This window comes from Vanellus vanellus (assembly GCF_965231255.1).
Source record: "Vanellus vanellus genome assembly, chromosome: 2".
NCBI classification, from domain to species: domain Eukaryota; kingdom Metazoa; phylum Chordata; class Aves; order Charadriiformes; family Charadriidae; genus Vanellus; species Vanellus vanellus.
In genome coordinates this window covers 159,967,434-159,990,174 of record NC_138906.1, presented here as the reverse complement: position 1 = coordinate 159,990,174, position 22,741 = coordinate 159,967,434, and the positions used below count along the sequence as shown (strand labels likewise).

At 37.1% G+C, this 22,741-nt stretch overlaps 1 protein-coding gene across 1 annotated transcript in view; it reads left to right on the top strand.

Moving 5' to 3' along the window:
* CYRIB (CYFIP related Rac1 interactor B) overlaps positions 1 to 21,538 on the top strand; it is a gene marked incomplete at its 5' end in the record, with an annotated part of 78,717 nt that extends 57,179 nt beyond the window's left edge. The window contains 9 exon segments of the mRNA XM_082479083.1: positions 10,573 to 10,694; positions 12,384 to 12,489; positions 13,572 to 13,708; positions 14,348 to 14,425; positions 14,527 to 14,643; positions 15,771 to 15,850; positions 17,012 to 17,138; positions 17,936 to 18,006; positions 20,744 to 21,538. Of these exon segments, the coding sequence (XP_082335209.1) occupies positions 10,573 to 10,694; positions 12,384 to 12,489; positions 13,572 to 13,708; positions 14,348 to 14,425; positions 14,527 to 14,643; positions 15,771 to 15,850; positions 17,012 to 17,138; positions 17,936 to 18,006; positions 20,744 to 20,807 (902 nt within the window). The 3' untranslated portion in view covers positions 20,808 to 21,538.
* Positions 21,539 to 22,741: the final 1,203 nt, after the last annotated feature.

The following is a 22,741-nucleotide window of genomic DNA, read 5'->3' as shown; positions in this document are numbered from 1 at the left end:
CTTTGCTCTAGATTGATCCAGGTATTCTGCTGACGTAGCAGCCTCTCAGAAAGGTCAAGTTCCATCTCCCCCTCTATAGGGTTCCACCTGTGAGTGCAGCAGGAGAGCTCTTCAGCTTAGCTATACCTTTTGAAGCAAAATAACGTACAGAAGTATAGAGCCATCTAACCTGAGCCATGGCATGTTGACCTGCAGCTGCTTCCATGCATCTGGGAAGTTTCACACTGACACCACAGTCTCCTTTCTAGAAGACCATTTCAGAGCTTGAGAAACTGGTGCTTAGCTTTGCCAGAAGAGTAAATTCCTATGTGTTGGATCTTGCATTTATTGCCATGAATGCTGAGGAGAGGAAAAGAGTCCTCCCAAGAAACGCTAGATGAATTATATCTTCTCATCTTTTGTCTAAATTGAGTTTTCAAGCTCTTTTTCTATCTCTTTAAGGTCTTTTTGGATTACAACTTGGAGGAATGGCCGTTTTCGCAGTTCTTAAAACACAGCAAATCTTCTGGTATTAAGGAATACTTGAGCTCCTTGACTAGCTATCAAAATTAGTCTTGGTATAAGTTTAAAAAAGTAGTGTTTGTCCAGCTTCTGCTGGATTTCCATTCACTCCATAAAAACTGAATATATGGTAAATATTTTGCTGCTAAGAAAGCAGATGTGGTTGTGTATCTTGTATGTGAAACTGATGTGACTCAAGTTTATCAAGATTTTTTTCAGCATGCTGAATGCACAAGGGAAGAGGTCTGTTACGAACTTTATTATGAACGAGTGTTTATGCAGCTTTGTATTCATGTAAATTGAAATGTATTCCTGTATCACATGTCGTCTTGTTGCTGTCATAGTTGAATTAATCCATTCTCATCATCTTCAATTTCTTTCCTTTTCTGTGAGAGGCTGTTCACTGAACTGTTACTACTAGGTCAGTCGCATCTTCTGCTTGAATTTGTTCTCATATCTGCTCTTTCCTTGTACTGCCAAACCTTTTATTGTGCTTCTCTATTTGTTAAACTAACTCCCAGAAAAGAAATCATATATTCTTATTGGCAAACTTTTCTGAGGGGTGAAGATCTGAATTAAGGTATTTGTATTGTAAAGCTGAGTCCCCGACCCCTTACTCATTTAAGGAAGTGGTAGGGATTCAGTTAAACAATCTGTCTGCAGTTGGCTGTATGCTCTTCTGGAAACTTATTTTCAAAATATTTCAAGTCTATAAGCATGCCCCTACTCTGACCTTCAGAAGTAATGTTATCCAATATTTAAACCACATGCATGACCCTGTAAACTCTTAGGAGACTGGTTAATATCAAAACAAAGGCAAAACCTGCATAGAGGCATTCATTTCAGGTATTGAAAATATTTTGGTGGAGGAGGGGATGGTGCAGCTGAAGAACTGAAGCATGGCAGCAGATGTCGGTATAGTTAGAGTTCTCTTTAGGCAGTTAACACCATTCACTGCTGTGTATTTGCTACTTGCTTGTTAATGTTGGAATTGAAATATGTAATACACTGTTCTGAGACTGAGGTTTGTTTTTTAAATCTGAATCTACAGACTCGGTCGCCATTAGGCAGCTTACACTTTTGGCTTTTTATTGCCTCCGTTAAAAATATTTGTTTAAGAATGCCTCTATATTTTGGCTTTTTCAAGATTATGAATGTGTGCGTTGTTGGGGAGTGGACTAGGTGGCTCTTTCAATCCTGTGTTACAGAACATGCTTGTGAGGTACAGAAAAGTAATTTCTCTGCTTTCTGATGTTGCTTGTTTACACAGCATTGGTGCATGTGTAGCATCTGAAGAGATTGCTAAGATATGAAATAGGAAGCTCTGGAAAAGCTGCCTCTTTTGACGAAGCATGTTTTGATGGATTAGTTTTTAAGATAAGTGTCTAAACCGGACCACCCTAATTTAAAACTTGGTTAAATAATGGGTGTTTCTCACAAGCTTGGAAATCTGACTTTCCAGAGAACCAAGTTCAAATGCTTAGGAAGCAGGACTTGCATTTTCTTGAGGTTCAAGGAGAAACTTGAATGCACAAAAAAGCAAAGGTACGCCTGGTGATGGGGTTCTATGTGCAGAATCTGCTGTGATCAGTCGGCTTACATTCAAAGTGACTTTTCTGAAAATCTAGATTTTTTTTTTTGACGCTTGTGTGATCATTCTGTAGAAGTTGTTGGAGCACAGGCTAATATAATTAGCTGTTGGAGCAAAGACTGAGTAATTTTCAACAATCTGGGATTAATTCCCTCTTCCTTCTCTAGCTTTTATTGATTGCGTGAGTTATTGCTGAATCTTGTGGCTCCTGAAAAATTATGTGCTGTTTCCTTTTCTCTCACACACCAGTTGCATTTTTCTTTATGCAAATTAAGAGGTGTGCCAACACAGGTTCTGAAAGTTTTTTTGGCCAGACAATTTGTTCTGACTTTGTTGCTTCAGTTTTCTTGATTAATAAATAATTGATTCTTACTGTCATGCTACCAACTTCAAAGTAAACATCAGTTTTCAGTAACAGTAAAAGTCGGGGGGGCGGGGGGGGGAGTGTGGGGTGGGATACACCAGTAGATTGGTATAGTTACACAACTTTGAAACTTGATTTTTCAATCTTATGCCTGAATCTAAATGTCAAACTGTTGACGGCTTTTTAAATAATTTGAAATCAGATCTTTGGGTAGTGTCTTGCAGCAGCACTCCAGTGAACTCCTGGTATTTCAGGGTAATATTTTCAGCCTCTAAAACATGGGAGGGGCCTTGAAAAGGCTGCCTTGTTATGAAATGCAATTTTCATAATCCTACTCGAGGTATTGATTTCTGAAATTTATGGTAACAATGGAAATAGTTTCGTTAATTTATCTGACCTCAAGTAATCTAATGACTATTTAATTTTTCTTCCACTTTTCATTTCTTTTAGCTGGGATGTGACAGCAAACATAAGAAGAACTGTTGAAACTTGATTATCTCCTGTTTTTGGAAAAGTCTAACGTGCATTTCACTTGTCACTTTGCATGATTTGACAGGAAAAACTGTTCATTGGCCACAGATGACTACTACTAAGAGGCTATCCGGGATTTATTTTGGGTTATGGAGAGATAGTAAAAAAAAAACAGGCTTATAATGATACCGGTTCCATTTGAGGTTGCTTTTGTCCTAAGCAGTAATGGCTTTGTTGACTTTGGGTTGCTGCAGTTATGCAAAACAATTGCTCAATCATCATAGATAACATAATTCTTTAAATGTATTAAACAAAGATGAAAAAGAGCCAGGAATTCAGATCTTTATTTTTGTCAAAGCTATCATTCTTTTTTTTTTTTTTTTTTTTTAATGATTACTCCTCCCTGAGAAGAAAGGGAGCAGAAATGTGCTGTACAGTGCACATTTTCTACTTCCTACGAGAAGCTGATGAATCCAGAGTGTGCAAAATGCGACGGAATCCCAGCTCTAGTGAGCCCCAGGCCTGTACTTAAAATAGGAAATGGTTATTGGAACTAAATTATCTTGCCATTTTTATTTTTAGGTTTGCTGGCATGGGTAATCTCATAAAGGTGCTAACCAGGGACATAGACCACAATGCAGCACATTTTTTCTTGGATTTTGAAAGTAAGTCTCTCGGCCCTTCACAGCTGGTGCATTTAAAATGGTGACAGTAGGGTTGTTTATACCTGCTGCAGTGAAGGCTAGGGGACTCAGTTGCAAATCTGCAATTTGAAAGAGTTGCATGTGGTTTTTTTCCGTTCCTTTTTTGTTTTTCTTTTTTCCCCTCCAGTAGTAGCCAAGCCACCATCATGCTGCTGTGCAAATTTTCTTTCCTCGTGCTTAGTCATTTTGGGTCTCTGTGGTCAGTGATGTCCATCCATCTGCCTGCAAATCAAGTAATCATAAAACAAAAAATTCTGTCAGTATGCCATAGTAATCTGTGCTGAGCAGTTGTTGACTGTAATCCTATTTTATACAAGAGTGAGTACTAAATCATTCCTGATCCTGGTTTGGTCATTCATGGTGCAGTTAATGTGCATTTTTCACATCCAGAGGTCCAAAGTGGAATTGTCTGAGCTTCACAGATGTTTTAGGCACCTCGTGTAAAATACCTGTGTTATCATTTTCTGCACACGAAGTGATGTATCGTGATACAGTGTTCTGTAATGTCTTTCTGGCAAAATTATAAGGGCTGACAAAATTAAAGCTCTTTCCTTCTGGTGTCCCATCAGGTAAAAATCTGTAGCATGGCTACCATGTCAATGCTTGCAAATATGGTACTTAGCCCTCAATGTGGTACTCCTGCTCAGGACACTGGTGCTAGGGTGTACCGACACAGAATTAGTCACTGATGATGCCTTCAGTTGGGATTCTCCCTTTTCTTGAATGGGCAGCTGTGAAGATATTGGTGACGTAGTCACTTTTTACAGGAAAGCTGCATTGCATCTCTGGGATCACCAGCTGTACGTCCTTGAGGTGGGGGTCTCCTTCCACTCATCAGGGTGGCAGCCCGAAGGACGGATTCGTGCCTGATGAAACTCTCTGGTTTTCTTTCCCCCATTGCTTCATTCAACTATATTTGGGCTGTTCCTTCTCATAAAAAGAAAAATTTCTTCTCTCATTCTTGTCTTGGCAGGTACCTTAACATGGGGAACCTTCTAAAAGTTTTGACATGCACAGACCTTGAGCAGGGGCCAAATTTTTTCCTTGATTTTGAAAGTGAGAAGATGATTTTATATATCTATTACTCTTTGCCTGCAGTAGACTGCATTTGTCATGTACTAAATGTATGTTTTCACTTTGCCATCCTTCTAACAGCTTTGCATGCCTGAGCTATGGATAATTGTTCAGCAAACGTTTGTAGAAAGCAATAATCTGTTTTAAAATGGCCTCCATTTCTAAAATGTAAAAACCTTTATTTCAGGGAGGGCTTTCAAATTATATTTTACTGTTGGAATGTGTTACGGTTCTTGTTTTAAATCTAAATAGTCATCTCTAATCAAAACTTTAAAAAGAATATAAATTATTTGAAGACTTGCTGAAATTGCAAGGAGATACATGCAGCTTAAAGGACAAAATAAAACCTGATTCTCTCTTCTTCATTTCCAATGTGCCACTGAATAACATTGCGTATACAGATTGACTCACAACAGCTATTCATAGCTCTTCAACATTATCGCGTTAGAGGTGTGTATGTGAACCTTATGTGATTTGGCATTGAAGTTTGACAGTTAACCTCATCCCTCCTTAAAAGGAGGGCTCAGAGTACAGAATCGGAAGAGCCTTTGAAAAGAAGAGACACAGCTTGTCTGATCAATGCCAAGTGTTCTGGAAGGTTCACATATTGTTAATATTTCTGCTTTTATTTTTTGTTGCATGATATAATACAGCTTAAGAATGGCAGGTAAGTGTTGGCTGCTGCTATGCACGCTCAATTACTTTTTTTTGAGATACTCTATTGCTTTACCCAGCTGCACATCAGCAAGCATGAAATAAGAAAACTAATGTTCAAGTGCATTTTGACCATGTAATAAAATACAATGGAATAGCGTAACAAAAAATTTAAGTATTGTGATTTGGATAATTTGAAATTCACTATATCTTCTTTTCTTCCCTTAAATTATTTTTCAGTTCTATTTGATGAAATGTAGCAATTGGTTATATTAGTTCTGATGTGAAAGCAAATGCTTGGAGAAATGTTTTTGCTTTAATGACGTTTAAAGTTGTAACTTTTCTAAACCTTTATCTTGTACTGCTGATTTTATCAATTGTCTCTTCTAAATATATTGTTATTAGACGATGGTAGCCATACAAATTATTCATCCATACAAATTATTCATAAAGACAAGATAATCAAGAGCTGTGCTCAAAAATCAGAAGGCTAAATTGTTGTTTAAAATCACTTCAGATCTCACATATCATCAGACTAGGTATGAGTTAGTGAAGTAGGGAGAACAGATATGGGAGAATATTGGAGTTGTGAAGCTCCAGATTCATCTGCAAATACTCACCATTTAATTGGACTAAATTAAATTCAAGTTAGCTGGATACAAGAGGCATAATTCTAAAATCAATTGCAATAAAAATTGCTGCTATTTTTTAAAAAAAGCTATTGATTTTGTTTTAAAGTGCATGTTTTGAGCATGAACAAGATTTGGCATGAGAGTAAGCAGGTTGCTGACATGAAATGTTTACATATGCAGTCAAATTAAGTGACTTATGTCATGGCTGAATTGTTAGACTGTTCTTTATTCATTTTGGACCCTGTCCTGCGTTTGTTTCTGCTGCTATTCTGTGTATCCATGCTGCTTTCTACTCTGTTTCAGATAGCTTGCCTTGACAGGATCTTGGCTTTGACACAGTCAAGATCTTTCTTCAAGACTTGGCACTTTAATCTTGTGATAACTTAACGTTGTGGTTTTATGTGGAAGAGCAAGTAAGCTCTGTATTAAAAACAAATTTGCCAATTCTATGTTACGCCCGGCCCAACAATATACAGTTTGAAGTCTTCTGTTCTTCAATCCGTAGACATCTTTAGAGTGAGGAGGCTAGTTAAAGATTTCTTGCACAATGTCATAAAGAGCTAAAAATCTTAATGTCCATAAAGCTTTGTAGGGATACAAACTCCAAATTTAAAACCAGGTTTCTAAGATTATATTTTTCCAGATATTTATCTTGGTGCTAGATTCCAGTGATTTGTGTGACTGACTATCAGAATACATGCTAAAAATGGCCCGATAAATTATATAATGGGCTGCTGGCTTTTCCTTTCCTTAACACTGGTTATGTTTGTTTTCTTCTGTCATTCATCTTACCTTTTGGAAAAAAATATTTGTCTTAAGTATTCTACTAAAGTCTTTGCAGTGCCACTTTAACAGGAGCGGAGTAAAATGCACAGCTTTGTATGGGCAATATTGTTAACATAGAACAGCCACCTACAATGTGGGAAACTTAGAGCTCAACTTTTACGTTGGTGTCGTTACAGTCATGGTGCAAATCCTTTCCAAATTTACTGATTTGAATAGTAGCTAAAATGCTGAGTATTTTTGGTTGCAGATGGTGATCTCAGGCTAGTGCTGAAAGTATTCTGCATCACCTCCAAAGAGCTTAGCTGCGTTTCAGAGGAGCCACAAAGATAGCATTCTCCATAGTAATGATGATGGAGATGAAATAATTAATTCAGCTCTAGCAGTCTGGGGTTTTTCTCTCCCTTGCTTGTGAGTTTTGTCCCAGCCAGTTTCAGATGACTTGATGTGTTCTTCCCTGGGAAAAATTTCAGTTTATATAGTGTTTGCTGTGCAGTATAAACTTTTAACCCCAAATTTCTCTCCCTACTAGTTCTGTAGGCTGGCCAAATACTTTGTTTTTTTAATAGTCACCAAATGTGTGTGTTCCCCGCATGCAATATGTTATCATGCTCCCATAGCATTTAGTTCACATAACAGCGTTTGTATATTGTTTCAAGTCTACTCTCTTGTCTTTAATACGTTATCGTGTGAGCTTTCTGAACTCTAAATGTATATTGCATCTAGTGTGGTAATGTTCTGATTAAATTTAACTTAAAGTCGAACTCCCCACTTACTACCTCAGTCTTTGCTTTTCTTACGACTGGATTAAACATGGGAAAGTTGTCCCGAATAACCAGGCGTCGGCTCCCCTGGCAACATTATCAAACCTCAGAACACTTCAGTGAGCTGTGCTGCGCTTACTGTATTTGCTCTTTCTATGGAAAATGTTGCCAGGTAAAGGCAAAGCCTTTTCCTAAAGTTGTGGCAGGAACTTAGATCCACGGAAGGGGAAAGGGGAATTCCCTGAAATAGTTTGTCTCCTTCATCCTGCTGTTTGTACGCCTGGCAGTGCTGGTTGCTTTTTCTTAGTTGACAAGACTTAACTCCAGAAGTACGACTCTGTTTCCGCTCTGCGCCTTCCACATTGAGGAAAGCAAGATCCACAATTAGTGATTCTCAAGTGAAAGTCCCATAGCTTGAGTCCTCAGGTACATACTGATACGTGCGAGTCCCATCTCCATCTAGTCAAGATTACAGCAGTGCTTAGGAAGAGGAACCTTTCCCTCTTTCCCCATCTGTGATGGGCTTTCAGAATGCAGTGCCCTAACCAGCACTGAGAAGCAAATAAACCAATTGCTGTGAGCCAGCCAGCACTAGGGCCTGAAGATTTTCTATATCGTGCCTTTGAAACCTATCCTAATACATCCTCAATGCTTTGTGAAGTAAATACAGAAGAATTTAGATTTCCTTTTTAAATGTGAGCTCTCCTGTAGGTGCTGAAGAATTGCAGATGGGAGAGGAACTTAGTTGGGACAAATCAGGTTGACAGCTTTCTTCTGTTGGAGAGGACCGAAATGAAATACATAACAAAAGAAATAATCCAGTGCCTACTGGATTTTAAAACATGTATATTTATAAATTTGTTATAATCAAAATAAACAATCAAAAACCCCCCAAAACACCCCACCACCCCAAATTAAGTATAAACCATTGTTTTAGGCTTCCTGGAACATTTTAGAGAAATGAAACACAGTAGTTGGTTGATTATATCCTATGTGAAATACATTAACAGAGGTGTAGAAGGTCTTGACTTGCATAGCCAGCTGTTTGGTGAAGACCACTTAATTTGTATGTAGAAGATGACTTTCGTTTCTAAACTTGGAAGGTCGTAGTACTACATCAGTTCTGTTTGTCGGTGGTTTTTGAAATGAAGAGGAGGAGTTCTCATGGGCGCTTCTGCTGTACCACCCCCCCATGTTAAAAAGTAAACTCTCCTTACTAGAAAGGGTAAAGAAAAAATGGCATGAAAAATTAAATAGGAAAGAGATGTGCTCAGTGTGAGACAATCCAAGTGGCAAGTCTTGATTGCATTATTTAACAACACGCTCTGGAATGCTACAGAGCTTCACGTTTTAGTCTGTATTTCACTATAGCATTTCATGTTTGTGCGTGAACTGCTGCCGGTCAACTGGTGCTTACCTGTCTGCTCTCTTCCCTCATTTTTTTGTCTTCATTTCTTATAGCAGTCTTCAGCAGCTTTCAAAATTATAAATGTGAACTTTGTGATGATCTGAAAAGCACTGGCCACTTTTACTCAATGCCTAATCAATATGGTGCTCTTAAACTTTTTTTTTAAAAGGGGTGACCAGCTGTTTACCTGTGCTAATTCTGGATGGTTCTCAAAATATCACAGTTAAACTGTTGCAAGGTCTATATATAGATATATTTGCTAATAATGCCCACTCTATGCATTAAACCATAAAAATAAGTAGTATGCAAAAATTACAGCAAAATCCAGACAGGCAATGCATGTGAAACTTTTCTCCTAATACAAACTTCATTTTCTAATGTTTTGGTGTTTGTGGTTTTTTTTTTTTTTTTTTTTTAGTGTGTAACACTAGCATATTATGATTTTTTTTTTTTTTTTAATGTAAGTATGTACTAAGTTCCATCACAGTTAGTGGGAGTTATACATATGGATCTTAGAAAAAGTACTCTTAAAAAGACATTTACCAGGCTTTTTAAGCTGCACAAAATCATGAGGTTATATTGTCCATAGATAGTTTTTTGTTTGTCCCTATATAAAAAAGATCTGTTGTTAATACACTGACTTCTGGCATTGGAAGTCTTGGTTTAAAATATACTGATATTTATTTTGTAACATATTTTGACCATATAAACAGAGAAGTGTTGTTTTTTTTTTTTTCTATAAGAGCTTCAGTAGCAGCTTCATTAACTAATTTTTTTTTTTAACCAATCTAAAAGGAATTAACCTTATAGCCTCCATCAGAACTTTAAAAGAAAAATTGATCAGGTAAAACAGGTCTAAGATATTTGTACTAGGTGGTTATTTTTAAAGGTTAAAGCCTTTTGTTGACTCTTCTCAAAACATACTGAATGAATTTCTTTAAATGTGTATGTGTAGCACTTTTGAAGTTATGATCAAATATACTTTTGGAAAGTCTTTAGCTAATTAGAAAAACTGGGAGTCAGCATTTATCCTTAAAGAGGGGAGAGAGGGGAAAAAAAGAGAACAAGTTTACACTAGGTCTTTTTACTCTAGCTCTGATTTTGCACGTAGTACAATAAAGAATATGTTTTGAGAACTAAATATATTTAGAAGTAAAAGATACAGCTCCTTTCCTAATCAGTAAAAGGAGAGGCAGGGAAGGTGGAAAATAATCTGATGCAATGTTTCTAGATAACAATAGACACGAACGCCTCCTGTAATATCTATAGTGAGCGTGTCTTTTGAGTGCTTACTTAAGTCTCGTCCATTGAGCTTGTATTGCGCTCTAAGGTGAGATTGATATAATAGTCATAAGGATGACTTGACATTGTTTCTTCTTCTAACTCCTAAATCAAGAAGGATGGATTCCAGGTGAATTTTTGGGATGCTAAATGAATCTAAAAGACTACTAAAATAAATGCAATTACTTTCTTGGGAGTTCATCCTTCATTGTAGTAGCTCTTCAAAGAATGAAAATTCTTGATGAGTTACTGCATGAAAAATTTGTCCCATAGGTGATGGTGTACCTCTTGAATTCCGTATTGTTGTTAAAAATCTATATATATTTAATATGTTCTACTGTTTAGATGCCCAACCTACAGAATCTGAAAAGGAAATTTATAATCAGGTGAATGTAGTGTTAAAGGATGCAGAAGGAATACTGGAAGACTTGCAGTCATATAGAGGAGCTGGCCATGAAATACGAGAGGTGAGCTAGAGCGTTATGGTTGCACACAACCTGTGGTTGTTACTGTCTGATCCTAACCAAATACTGCTGGATTTTAACTTTGCTTGCAGGAGCTGTTTTGGCAGAGCATGTTGTCTATTAAATTGCTGTCTTGAATTTCTGCTCTGGAATGTTCCTCTTTAACAGTGAAACAGATGTAGCTTGTTTCAGTAATATTAATGCACATATGTAATGGCAAATAATGCTTCTCAAACTTTTTATGGAATTGTTGCTATTGATTTTTTTCTTTATATTACCACGTAAGCTCTTCCTGAGTTAGTGGTGAATTTGAAAAGAGCGTGGTGTGACTATAATGCAATATTAAGTAGTGTCGACATCTTTTTTGTACGCTAATTGGAGAAGTCTGATGTGTGGTAATCCTAACACAAAAGACATCTCACTTTCAATCCCTTTTAGTTGGCTTTTATTTACTAAAGTAGATGTTTGGAAGAGAAGCAAAGTTGCTTTATAGCATGTGACTCCATTTTTCTTTTACCTTTAAGAAAGGGTGGAATAAATACTCTCTGGACTCCCTTCCATTCTTCCTCACATGCAGCAATGGGGTTACTTTGCTCCTAAAGTGAGGAGTTACTGTAACATACTCTTAAGAAGTCCTAGTACAGAGGAGGAGTCTCTGTTCGCTCACTCTAGATGAATTTGATATACTGAGAGCCATTCAGCTTTAAAGTACCATGAGTTTTTATTCAGTCTCTGTTGAATTCATAAGGTAGGTTTAAGGAGGGTAACTGTCACATAAAACCCTTAGGAGGGGAGATACCTTATTTGTTCTTCAAGGAAGGAGCCTATTTAGGGAAAGGCTGTAGGATCTGGCAGGAATGTGTCTCTGCAAAGAAGCCTGCAGCTCCCATGGAGACAGAAGCAAGCCACTCCTGAGAAGGATGTAGACATCGCAGGAAGGAAACTTCCCAGGGACCAGAGGAGTGTGCTGCAGCTCAGAGCCCAGGGCTGACTGAAACAGATTTTTGGAATCAAGGAGCTGACTGTGAAGATGCAGCAAGAGAGTTACGAGCATTTTTATTTCTGTTTTCTTCGTAATTTTCCATGCCAAGTAGTCTAGTTTCTATCTTAAAAACCTGGAGAGACTAAATTCAAGGCTTTATCTGTCTGGGAAGCTTACTGGAAAGACAAGCTTTATGTGTTATACCCCAAAGCTCTGGTATATACCATGTCTTGGTGGTGCTTGTTGTTAATTATGCTTAAATGTTTCTACTGTAATATTTAGCCTGCATTTCACAGCAAAGTTGTTCGATTACAGGTTTTTTCTTTGCAAATTCAGAAATTGGTGGTAGATACCAACATTAGGATGTGTCTTTGGTCACTGAACTTTTTTGCTTAGAGGTGCCCCAATTCAGTTGTTGATTTTAATTGACTAGGTCTGGTTATGTAAATTTTCTTATTTGATTAGCTTTATTTTTAACAATTTTTTTTATACATTCTCCAAGTTGTTTTCCCATTCAGGATACTTACTTTCAACACAAGTATTTAGAGCTTTTTGGAACAGACGTGGGTTAGTACAGGTCTCTCTACTGGGAACTTCTCATTAGGTAGAATTTTTAATTACTAGTTCCTCAAACAATTGCCCTGCATAGATATTATTTTTTTCTTTTCAGTAGCATATTATAAGCATACCTTTTTCCTCTCTAATTTAAGGCAATACAGCATCCCAATGATGAGAAGCTGCAAGAGAAGGCATGGGGTGCAGTTGTTCCACTAGTAGGCAAACTAAAGAAATTCTATGAATTTTCTCAAAGACTAGGTAAGTGGAATGGTATTAACTCGGGGGTTTTTGTCTTCATTTATTAGTAAATTGGACATATTCAGATTCAGATGCGATCACATCTAGATCAACCCCTTGTTAGTAGATAAAAGCTCATATTGCATGGATTCCTTCCATACACTGGATTGGATCTTATTTATATCTGCATACTACCTTCTTGCATGTGAAAGCAAACCTGCTTCAGTGGATAGCCGAGAGGAGAGAGAGAATGGGAGCGTACTCACCGTCCTCTTTCTCTACCCTTTTAGTAACTCTGGAAAGAGCTAACCAGCAGATTGTTTTGAAAATTGGTAGACTAATTCATCGGGAATGAATTCTGTTAGTGTTTCTGATACCAAAAGTAATTAAAAGTGACTATATTATTCCTCCCCGAACACCAGAAATAATTTGGTCTGTGGAAATGTCTGATTTTGGTTTAAGCAGGTGCAATACTTAAGATGGCACTTCATTCCTCTTGCAACATCAGTCAAGTTGGTTTTGTGTCTAAGCAATAAAACCTATTAGATTTGATTTGTTTTTTCATAAACTGTCTGTTATTACCTCACTTTTAGACAGAGTTGTTATCAGCAAAAAGTTCAAATTTTTTGAGCCACAAATAGCATAGCTCGTGAAAAGAAAAGTTCTGCTTTGTTAGAGGTCAGATATTTTTCTCAAGAAAATGAGCAGGAAGTTGGATTGTAAGTTTATCATAAAAACAAATAAAACGTGACTTCTGGTGATAGGTATGTACCTCTAGAATTCCGTGTTATCTTAAAGACTACAGTGTGCTATACAAGCAATTGAAATATGTTTTATACAAAAGTTGCAGACAAAGCTTGAATAAAACTTTTCACTAAGTTTTTTCATGGCTGTCAGTGCTGATTAGACCTAGTCTTTACAGCAATTTGCAAGTAAATGTGATAACAGTGGCACATAGAAGCAATTCATCAAACCCCTTTGTTATTAATTACCATGTACTTTGGCGGATAGATAATTTAAGGCTAACATGCAGAATATCAGTCAATAGAGATACAAGAAGCAGGTGCAGTTGTATATTGCAAAATATTCTCCTCTCATTTAAGAGGCAGGATTGCGAGGTCTGTTGGGAGCCTTGACAAGCACTCCGTATTCACCAACGCAACACCTGGAGCGAGAGCAGGCTCTTGCTAAGCAGTTTGCAGAAATTCTTCACTTTACACTCCGTTTTGATGAGCTTAAGGTAAGAACTTGTAATTTTGTAAGCACAAAGGATAGCAGAAGGAAAAACAAGTCTACTGAAGCAATCTGGGTTGTGTTCTGTTCTAGAATAGAGCATGTAGTAGGTACTGTGAGCATAGTAGATCTACTATGCTTGGCTTGCTGATACGACCTACAGTTAGATTAAACTGGAAACCAGATGAAATATCATATTAGCTTTAGGCATTTGTTATTTTTCAGTTCATATTAATCATGTTTCTTTGGCTGAATTTGGCATATGTCTTGGGATAATGCTGCTGCTGCTTTTAGTACGTGCACATCCGTAGTCCAGCCATTTTCTTGCTAATGTGGAAAGAACTAAGCTGAAACGCTATTAATTTACTAGTCTGATCCTTTAGAGTCAAACTAGCAAAGCCATTTTTTCAACCTACTATTCTCAAACTCCTGTTTAGGAGACTACTCCTTTTCTTGTTCTTGGTAGATTTTGTTCTGAAAAAATCTGAGAATTTAACCAGAAAACATTGGTTTACATATCACTTCTCTCAACACATCACAGGCCTTTTTACTTTAGAAGGTTCTCAGTATTATATTTCATGAAAACTTGTTCTTATATTTTTCTTGAGGAGTTTGTCACAAGTGTTTTGCTTCCATGTCTGTGTAGATGACAAATCCTGCTATACAGAATGACTTCAGCTACTACAGAAGAACTCTGAGCCGTATGAGGATTAACAATGTCCCAGTAGGTAACCCTTAGATTAAATGAAATGTAATCTTATACTACCACCAATCTTTTTTCATGTACATAACTACTACATACTTTTTTTTCCTTCTATTTTATAGGCAGAGGGAGAAAATGAAGTAAATAATGAGTTGGCAAACAGAATGTCTTTATTTTACGCTGAAGCAACGCCAATGTTGAAAACCTTAAGTGATGCTACAACAAAGTTTGTGTCAGAGGTGAGAATATAAATTTATGGCTTGGATAATGTACTTCAAAGCACTGTAGGGCCAGAGATCACTTTAGAACACAAAACTCTTCTACTAGGCTTAATCTGGAATCTAGAAATCAAAATATTTTTTTTTGGAGCCTCAAGAACCATGAAGTATCTTTCTCAGATGCCATAGAGGGTAGAGTAGGTTCAGCTAGCCACCTTGTGGATGTGTCACAAAAAGTTAATGAATAGCATTACAACATTGGTAAGGATACCTTTCCTTAAGGAGGGAGGTGGGAGATGTAAGTATGTTGCCTGAATTTTGGTGGTGGTTTAGAGCAGAAACTCCAAAAAATTGATAGGGAAACAGCTTGATTCTTTGTGCTTGGAATAGGAAAGGGAATTGAAATTTGTAGCTTCCTTTTCTCCTTCCTGAGACACTTCTGTTTTGCTGTGTGAAATCAAGTATGCTTACGTTATTGCAGAAGAGAGGAGGAACCTGAACTGGAAAAGTATTCCAACGTTTTGACACATCCCTGTTTATCATTAACTACCTAAATAAATATTAGTGATAAAATCTTGTCACTACAAATATTGTGCTTGACTTCTGATAACAGTGATGATTTTTGTCTTACATGCAAAGAATGCACACTATTTCTTAAAAAATAATTGTACATTACATGATTAATACAAAGATACGTTTGTCTTTTAGTATTTTTTCCTAAGTTCTGCTTTGCCCTTGAAATGCCTTGAGAAAAATCGCCTCTTGTTTTACATTTCTTTGAGCTGTTTGCAATGATTTTAAATCTTACTATTGCAGCAGATGCATGCATTTGGCTATAGAAATTTCTGTCTTTAAGGAGCAGGTTAGATGATTCCTTTAAAATTTCCAAAAGTCAGTAGTGTCAATGGTGTATTTCTTCAACTGCAAAAAAGCAAGCAAAACCCATATGGTAAACTTTGCTCCCTAATTCGCTAATCTTCATTGTAACATTTTTAAAAACCAGTGTGAGGCTACCTGGCTTACCGTAGTTCTGTTGATGTTTTTAATTCCTCCACGTTGCCACGCCAGCAGATCACTGAGTTGATTTAGGCTTTGTAGTGTAATATTTCACAATAATTGAATGGGAAATTTTTTATCATTTTCTGCAGAATAAAAATTTACCGATAGAGAATACTACAGATTGCTTAAGCACTATGGCTAGTGTGTGCAGGGTCATGCTGGAAACCCCGTGAGTATAAACAGTGTCTGTATTGTGTATGAATCATCTCTCTAAGACATGACTTGCGATGCGTAAGGTGAAAAATATAACTGGGGTAATTAGGAGCTATGGTGTTTTCTTTTTACCAACTTAGTTTTTTACCTTGATGTGAAACTAACATCTCATTTTGCTAGCTGTGCAAATCGGGCGGTCTACTTTTCTGAACATATTAATATTTAAAAATAGAATGGCTATGAAAGCTAGACAACCTCTTGGCACTCTTTATAAATGGTTTTCTCATGTATTATTCAGGAAAATACACTATTTGAGCATGATTGCCTAGGGCCTCCTGAAAGAGGGGGTTACGGGCAATGCCTCGGATGGTACCTCCTCGCAAGTTGGCTTTGCTGATGGCTGTAACAAAATTGCAGCGCCCCTGTCTGGGGAATTATGAGATGACTTTTAGACATGAAGGCAGTTTATTGTCTGCTGTAAATTTGAGAGGCACTGGGAGTATGAACAAGAAGTCAAACTAAACTTTGGGTTTTTATCTGTTTCTTCTGAGATGTAAATAGTTTCCCATTGGTAAAATTACTCAGGCATGAGATATGTCTTACTCAAGTTGTTTCTGTCCAAATACTGCAGTACACTTGTTTAGAAGCATATTAACAGCTCCAAACACTTATATTCTTCCCCTGATTAGGAATGGTCTGTCCCATTCAAGAAAGTATTTGAGCATTTTTCATTAAACTTGCTTTTTTTTGGCCTTTTATTTTTTCCTGAGTTAAAGCTTGGGTTGTGTGTGTATTAAGGGGTGGCAGGGGAAAGGGTAGGAAGCATTGAAAGCAAAGTTAGTGTGTATAATTTTAATCTTTTTTTTTTTTCTACAAAAAAAAAATCCCCAAATCTGAAATGATGTAGCAGCAGGGTGCTATTTTAGGTTTGAGAAGCTTTGTTAATCTCCAGGTAACTCTTTCTAAGCAGTGGTCTGACTTATAGGCAGGTTATTAAAAGGAAAATGGAAAACTCAGTTTGTGGGGTTTGTGTGTTTTGGGGGTTTGTTTGTTTTACTTTTTTTTTTTCTCTGAGCATTTATAGTAGGATTTTCCTCTTTGATCTTATTTTGGACGTTACTAGCAGGCACTGTCCTGTTTTGTTTGATAGGTAATAATCTGTGTTTTTAAATTGCAGTGAATATAGAAGCAGGTTTACAAATGAGGAAACAGTATCATTCTGTCTGAGGGTAATGGTGGGTGTCATCATACTCTATGACCACGTGCATCCGGTGGGCGCTTTTGCCAAAACTTCAAAAATCGATGTAAGTTTATTGTTACTAAATAATCTTTTGAGTATTTAAATTTTGTGTAGACTCATTTTCTGTCCGCCAGGTTCTAGGAGCAGATGTACACTTTGGATAGATGCTTAATAGATAGTGGTGACTGTTAGCAAACCATATACGTAAGTAGTAGAAAATACAAACTGGACCTTCAGCTACATACACAGTCATTGTTAAGTCATGAAAAATCTGATTTGATGAAATTCAGGTAGTGTCTTGAAATACTGGTGAACAGTGGTTGTGTTGAAAGATCCAAATCAGAACGACTGGAAATAACAACGGCATCTAGCTGGTTCCTCACTATCTGGTAAAAAGCTCAGTTCAGCACCAACCAGTCTTCAGCTTTCTGCCGTTGTTTGATAGTAAGTCTATGGAACATATGCTGCTGCTCTATGCTGCTTCGTGGCTGTTTCAAATGGACTGTTGTCCCATTGCATTAGCTACAGAGTTTGTCATCATTTCACTGGCTGAATGTAATCATTCTTAATGGATTTATGATAAAGATTTTTGTTTACAGTTCCTTTTGTTAAGGTCAATAAAGCAGAGCTTGATATCAAAGTTGCATTATCTAAAGACGCAGATTATTAAGTAGCTAAGCCATTCTTTCATAGGAAAATGTAATACTGAAAGCTTCCTTTCTAATATCAAGAAAATGTCTTTACACTGCTGCAGTTTTTAAATACTTATTTTTTTCTCTGACAAACTGACTATAAAACACTTATGTAAATTTAGAAGGTATTACCATGGGAAAAAAAAGTATAACTTTCTTTCACTCCTAGATGAAAGGATGCATCAAAGTTCTTAAAGACCAGCCTCCTAACAGTGTAGAAGGCCTTCTAAATGCTCTCAGGTACTTTTATTCTTTTATTTGAAATATTTTTATGTGAATTTTCATAAATTGTCCGGGGCATTTCCTTCAGCAGGAAGGCGTTCAGTTAGTGTTACAGGTGGAAGGTCAGTGTGGTTATTGCAGGCTTCTTTTCCAATGTGTCTTTAGACAGGGATTCGTGAAGAAGCTACTGTGTTTTAAAAGCTAGGTTGTAAACTTCCAGTCGTTCATTCTAAGATAACTTTTTGCGCACTTTAGCTGGATACAGGTTAAGAACGGGTCTGTAGTGGTAAGTGTGACAGTGTAGACATTGTACCTTTAAGTTAAAACTCATGGCAAAGTATGACACATACTAAAAGCTAACTAGAAGTTAACTGTGATCACATCTACTGACTGAACTACCAAACAAGCAAATGAGTGGCTATAGCACATGCGCTGTGACTTGTGCCAGCTTACCAAAGAAATGGCTGGATTGAGTTTGAATTGGCCGTATCCTCAGCTGTTTGTAGTTTGACCATGGCTTGATGGTTTTATTTATTATTAGTAGAATATAAGAGTGGTTTCATGTGATTTTTGTTTTGCGAATAGCTTCAGACATGCAAGGCAGATAGTTTTTTGGTATGTTCCTCTTTCACAAAATATTTATAAGGGGGTACTTAAGGCAAGAGTCTCAGTGTTTTTGCTGTAGAATAGATGAGACACAATGTTGTCACATTAATTGCAGAGGTAAAGAAAAATTAATACTTCTGTATAGAAACCTAAAACCTGCTAATTTGGGTCATAAAGCTGTATCTGTAGTCAGTAGCATGTTCTTCATGTGAGTGTCCAGCATCAGAGTGCCAGAACGTGATAGGCAGACAAAGGCTTCATTTTTGTCTTTACTTGAAAAAGTATATTACTTTGGTAACAGTTAACTGTAACTGGGTGTTGTTATTCATGCTCTTACTTTGAAATGTGGAAGCTTTAGTTTGTCTTGCCTGAAAGTATGCAGTGGTACTTTGTTTTTCTTATCTGTAGTGAAACTGCTTTAATTTCATTTGCCCTCTTTTTTTTCTGTTAAAATGTGGTAAGAAGTGAAATAATGTGGCATTATAAGTGGTTTCACTTGCAAAGTTTTTTCAGATTATTAGCTAAAGGAAAAAATAAATTTGGGCATAATTTGAGACTACATGTGATTATGTCCATGCCTAAATCACTTCGTTCATCGCCGAACCTCATGTATGTGATCAGTAAAAACAAAAGGTTTTGGAGGGAAAACGCGATATTAGCATTTATATTCTGACTAATTTATTGTGATTGCAGCTGCAAATGAACACCGACCTTTACTGGTGCCCCATTTTTCACAGTCCTGGTTAACACTTAGTAAAGTGCACGGAAGGTGTAGTTCAGGTTCTCACTCCGTTGTGTGTTACTTTGTGGTTAGTAGTGTAAACTCAGTCTGTGCTGTCGTGCTGACCTTTCACCACACCAACCCATTCCATGCCTATGTACTTTTAACAGTCCTGGTTTCATATATTTGATTACTTGTTTGTGTAGGATATCTAAATATTTTTTTTAAATCACATTTGGAATTGTTAGGAAGAGATGCAGAGGTGAGCTGCTATGCGTGTGCATGGTGAAAGCAGACTCAAGATGACGTCATGAGAAATGGATGTTGTGAGAAATTAATGTCATGAGAAATTCAAATCTTAAGTCTTAAATTCTGAAGGGATGTTAGAAGTTATCATGTTTTCTCAAGAGATAGATAATGTGTCTTAAAAGCAAATGGAAGGTGGTATGGATTTTGGAGGGAGATCAGCTGTTTATAATTTAAATTTCAGAAAGTATTGTAATCATGTTCAGCTTTTTCACATAGGAAGAATACCAAGCTTTTCAAGATTTTTAGAAAAACTTAGGCTTTTTGTTTGTGGAAGGTATAAATTACCAAAATGTGTTGAAATATTCTCATTTTCAAACTCATTTCCAAATAGAAATACTCATTTCCAAACAGAAAGTCATTGTATATTCTTCAAGTGAACTACTAAAATATCACTGCAGTTGTGGATAACAATGAAAGTGCTAATATAACATGTTAAATTACAGAATAAATTTTTCCTTGCTTTTAGATTACAGTCAGGGAAGGAAGATCAGGAATCATACGAAGAAGCCAGCATTGAGGAGATACAGAACTTTCTTTTAAAATAAGAGATGACTGTGTTTTTTGTAGTGATTTAAAGGTGTGCTAATGGTCTAGAGCATTTTCAAGGGAGAAGAGGGGAATAAACACATGCATGTACTCTTTAGTTTTCGCAGCACAGTTACTTAACAGGAAATTAGGCTGATTAAATCCATTCTCATTGGGGGATCTTTGAAAGGTTTGGTCACTGGAAGTTCTGAAGAAAGGATTCTGAAGCTGTGTTTCATTTGAAGATGTTTCCTATGGATGGAGACCTCAGAGTTAGTCTTATTGATTATTGCCTCTCACAGGTGGTAACATGAGTTTACTATGGAAATGGTCTATGAGCACAAAAGCCAACATCCCGCTGAGGCTTACTTTTAACACCCTTGGTGCGTAGCTGTTGGGTATGATTGATAGTAGCATTTTCTGATCAGGATGTCTGACTTGGGTACTTGGTAACCGTGGAGTGGGTGATGATCAGTGGCTGATGGTTTTTCTCTGGTACAATCAGGTAGAGCCATAAACAAATTGCATATTTGTCAAGCCAAAATAAAAAAGCATCTATGCTTTTCTCAACTTCATTTTTATTTCTGTGTTTAGGTACACAACAAAGCATTTGAATGATGAGACTACCTCCAAGCAAATTAAATCCATGTTGCAATAACAATTACCTGGAATTCGCACCTGCTGTAGACAAACAGTATTCTGCAATGACTGAGATGCACAGATTCTTTTTTTAGTGATTGCAACTACTATCTCGTTCATTCTTGCTTTTTATTTTCTCTCTTCCTGTTTACCCTGTTTTTTTTAATCACTTTCTTGTTCTTAAGTAAGCTCAGACTTCTTTTCTGTGCCAAATCAATGAAAATTATCAATTCTGGAAAGTATTTCTACTTTTCAGAATAGCCATCCTAAGTGGCAGCTAATTATGCGTTGCATTTGGATTTCTCTGTACTGGGGAAAGATTTGTGACTTGAACTAAATATTTTTAAACTTGTGGTTTTTTCTTTTTTTGAAAAACTAATATTTAATATTGCTTCTTCTGCATGGCAAGACTGCCTACTTCTGCTATTTAAAAATCCCTTGATGACTTCATTTTCTATTGCAGCTTATTTTCATGTGCAACCATGAGGAAACTAAAAGCAGATTTGTTTAAATTAACTGTGTTTGTACAAAATGGTACCCAACACAAAGGTTTTTTTAAATGAGTAAAAACTGTTTTGTTTAAAAGTTACGTTTGCATTTTGACTCTTTTTTGTAAGGATGTATGTTGTATGTTTAACCTTTAATAACTAACGTTAAACTGTGGTGTGTGCGTAGCAAAATTACGTATGCATGTTCATGTCAAATGATTGGCTGTGGATAAGATAATAAAATCAGCTTTCATTTTTCTAAGTGTGGTCTGATTTACCAGTATTTTGAGTGAGATGTCTTCGTGCTCTTTGGATTTTTACCAAAAAAAATAAATTTATAAATTTTATATAGTGGAAACTCTGCTGTTTCATTACCAGTAGCCACTAGTCTAATGCACTGATTTAAGCCTAGTGTGTTTCAGGGTTATTGCTCTCCACACTGTGCTGCTTCCCTGTCCCCAGAAATGTTACTCATACAGGATCTGAGGGGAAGAACTTTGTCAATCCGTATAGATCCCAGTGGACGTTGCTGAAAAACCTGCGTCTTGGCTACTCATGTTGAAGTCTCAGCACAGTCATCAGAAATGATGGTTCAGGTTAGGCTGCCAGTTTGGCTCTTTCCATACCAATGGTGGGGAGACTGACTTGCCTCTGTATATACCAGTGTATACTCCTGTGGATTTAGATACTCTGTGTGTAAAATCTGAATAATCTTAGCATACTACATAATTAGTACGCCTTATTATGGCGTACAAGTATCTAAAGGGTGGGTTGAAGGAGGATGGAGCCAGGCTCTTTTCAATGGTTCCAAGTGACAGGACGAGGGGCAATGGGCACAAGTTAGAACACAGGAAGTTCCGTTCAAATACACGGAAACACTTCTTTACGGTGAGGGTGACAGAGCACTGGCACAGGCTGCCCAGGGGGGTTGTGGAGTCCCCTTCCGTGGAGATTTTCAAGACCCGCCTGGATGCAGTCCTGAGTAATGTGCTCTGGGCAATCCTGCTGTAGCAGGGGAGTTGGACTAGATGATCTCTAGAGGTCCCTTCCAACTCTGATAATTCTGTGATTCTGTGATAATGTTTCCTTTGTAACAAGTGTTAAACTTTGACAGATTGGTGAAGAAAAAGCTTTTTTGGGAGAGGAAGAATTGAAGGGGAAAACAAGAATTGAGCATTACTAGAAAGAAGATCTCGGGGAAATCGCGTGTGTTGCATTGATGAGCAAACATTAGTGCACCTCGTGTGTGGTGCTGTTGTGATTATCCTAAAATGAGTTGTCAGTGTTCTGGAAAGGAGACTTGAAATCTGCAGGCAAGCATGAACACCCTCAGCTTTATTTGCTGGACAAATAATGTTTTATAACTGCATGGCACACTCGCTCCAAATATAACATAGTGGTGTGACCATGCTGGATTTCTTGTGGACACCCTTCAGCACCATCAGGAAAGATTCACCATTTTCTT